Raw genomic sequence first — 1,824 nt, 5'->3', positions numbered from 1 at the left:
TAGGAAGGCCAGCACCCGGTTGCAGAAAGAGGTCTTGAGTCCCAAGTGTCCAAGTTATTGTGTAAGCTGCTGGGCAATGATTGTGTTGAATGCTGAACTGAAGTCTAGGAACAGCATTCGCACATAAGAGTTCTTTGAATCTAGGTGGGTGAAGGCTGGATGGAGAACAGCAGTAATGGCATCCTCTATGGACCTGTTTGACCTGTATGCAAAACAGATAATTAGGCTAATTACATCACAACATAACCAGCTCACACAAATCACACTAGGTCACGTGCACATCAGAGCATGTGGAGTGGAGTGTGAGCGGGCGGATTTTTGGCTTTTTTAAAAGTGACAGCAAATTGCCCTATGTCACACTCCAATTTCACTCCGGTACCGAACATTAACCAAGTGCTGCAGTCACCTAAACATAGCCATAAAAAGTTTAATAATGCTAAAGACTCTTCAAAACTAATTTGTTGGGTTATTGTCACAACACAGTAAGCATTTTGCATCTTGCGAAATGTGTTATCATTTACTCATTATGTTTATAGTAATTTTGGTCAGTTTCCTTCAAAATGTATTTGCTGTTGCAGTTTAGTTGCATGCAAACATAAATTTTCATGTTTTCACAGACTCCACAGAGTGTACCAAGTGTCCAGAGGACTTCTGGTCCAGCCCCCAGCGGGACCACTGTGTTCCTATGGAAACAGAGTTCCTCTCCTACCATGAGCCTCTGGGTATTTGCTTGGCAGCTACATCACTGCTGGGCACATTTTTCTGTGCTGTTGTCCTAGGGATTTTTATCTATCATCAGCAAACACCTATAGTACGTGCCAACAATTCAGAACTTAGTTTTCAGCTATTGCTGTCACTTAAATTATGTTTCCTTTGTTCATTGCTGTTTATTGGACGTCCCACACTGTGGACATGCCAACTGAGACATGTAGCATTTGGCATCAGTTTTGTGCTTTGCATCTCAAGTATCTTGGTCAAAACCATGGTGGTTCTGGCTGTGTTCCAGGCTTCTAAACCAGGAGGTGGAGCCAGTCTGAAGTGGGTTGGTGCTGTGCAACAGAGATGGACAGTTCTGGTTCTTACATGTGTTCAAGCTGCAATCTGCACTGCTTGGCTTGTCTCTGTTTCACCAGCTCCATATAAAAACACTCAATACTACAATGACAAGATAGTTTATGAGTGTGTAGTTGGGTCCACAATTGGTTTTGCAGTGTTACTGGCCTATATTGGCTTTCTTGCTCTCCTCAGTTTTCTGTTAGCATTTCTAGCAAGAAACCTTCCAGACAGCTTCAATGAGGCTAAACACATCACTTTCAGCATGTTGATCTTCGGTGCTGTATGGGTGGCATTTGTCCCTGCCTATGTAAGCTCTCCAGGGAAATATGCAGATGCAGTGGAGGTATTTGCCATCCTGGCCTCGAGTTTTGGCCTCTTGGTGGCACTGTTTGGACCCAAATGTTACATAATCCTGGTAAGGCCAGACAGAAACACAAAGAAAGCAATCTTGGGTCGGGGCATAAACTCATAAAAATTAAACTTAATTTGACAAGACAAAATGGTTCCATTTTCCAGATTGATTGAAAAATAAAAGCAGAAAAAATATTTTTAATAGCAGCTATCAGGTACAGTTTTCAGTTGGTTCAGATTGCATCTTGAAAGTGGGGGTTATATTTTATTTCCATTGGTGATAATACATCTGAATGAATCACTATGATATATGGAATCCTCTAGAATTCAATTCTTGGACCACTACTCTTCAACCTGTACATGCTCCCTCTGGGTCAGATAAACATAGTTACGCTGACGACATTCAGATCTACTTAC

At 41.8% G+C, this 1,824-nt stretch overlaps 1 protein-coding gene across 1 annotated transcript in view; it reads left to right on the top strand.

The window, feature by feature from the left end:
* LOC109952854 (extracellular calcium-sensing receptor-like) overlaps nt 1–1,528 on the top strand; it is an 8,327-nt gene extending 6,799 nt beyond the window's left edge. Inside the window, exon 9 of the mRNA XM_020588146.1 lies at nt 638–1,528. Within this exon, the coding sequence (XP_020443802.1) occupies nt 638–1,528 (891 nt within the window). The remainder of the gene's footprint in view (nt 1–637) is intronic.
* The last annotated feature ends 296 nt before the right edge of the window (nt 1,529–1,824 follow it).

The sequence above is a fragment of the Monopterus albus genome, unplaced genomic scaffold (assembly GCF_001952655.1).
Source record: "Monopterus albus unplaced genomic scaffold, M_albus_1.0 scaffold506.1, whole genome shotgun sequence".
Classification (NCBI taxonomy): Eukaryota; Metazoa; Chordata; class Actinopteri; order Synbranchiformes; family Synbranchidae; genus Monopterus; species Monopterus albus.
This window is presented reverse-complemented; position numbering and strand designations above follow the sequence as displayed.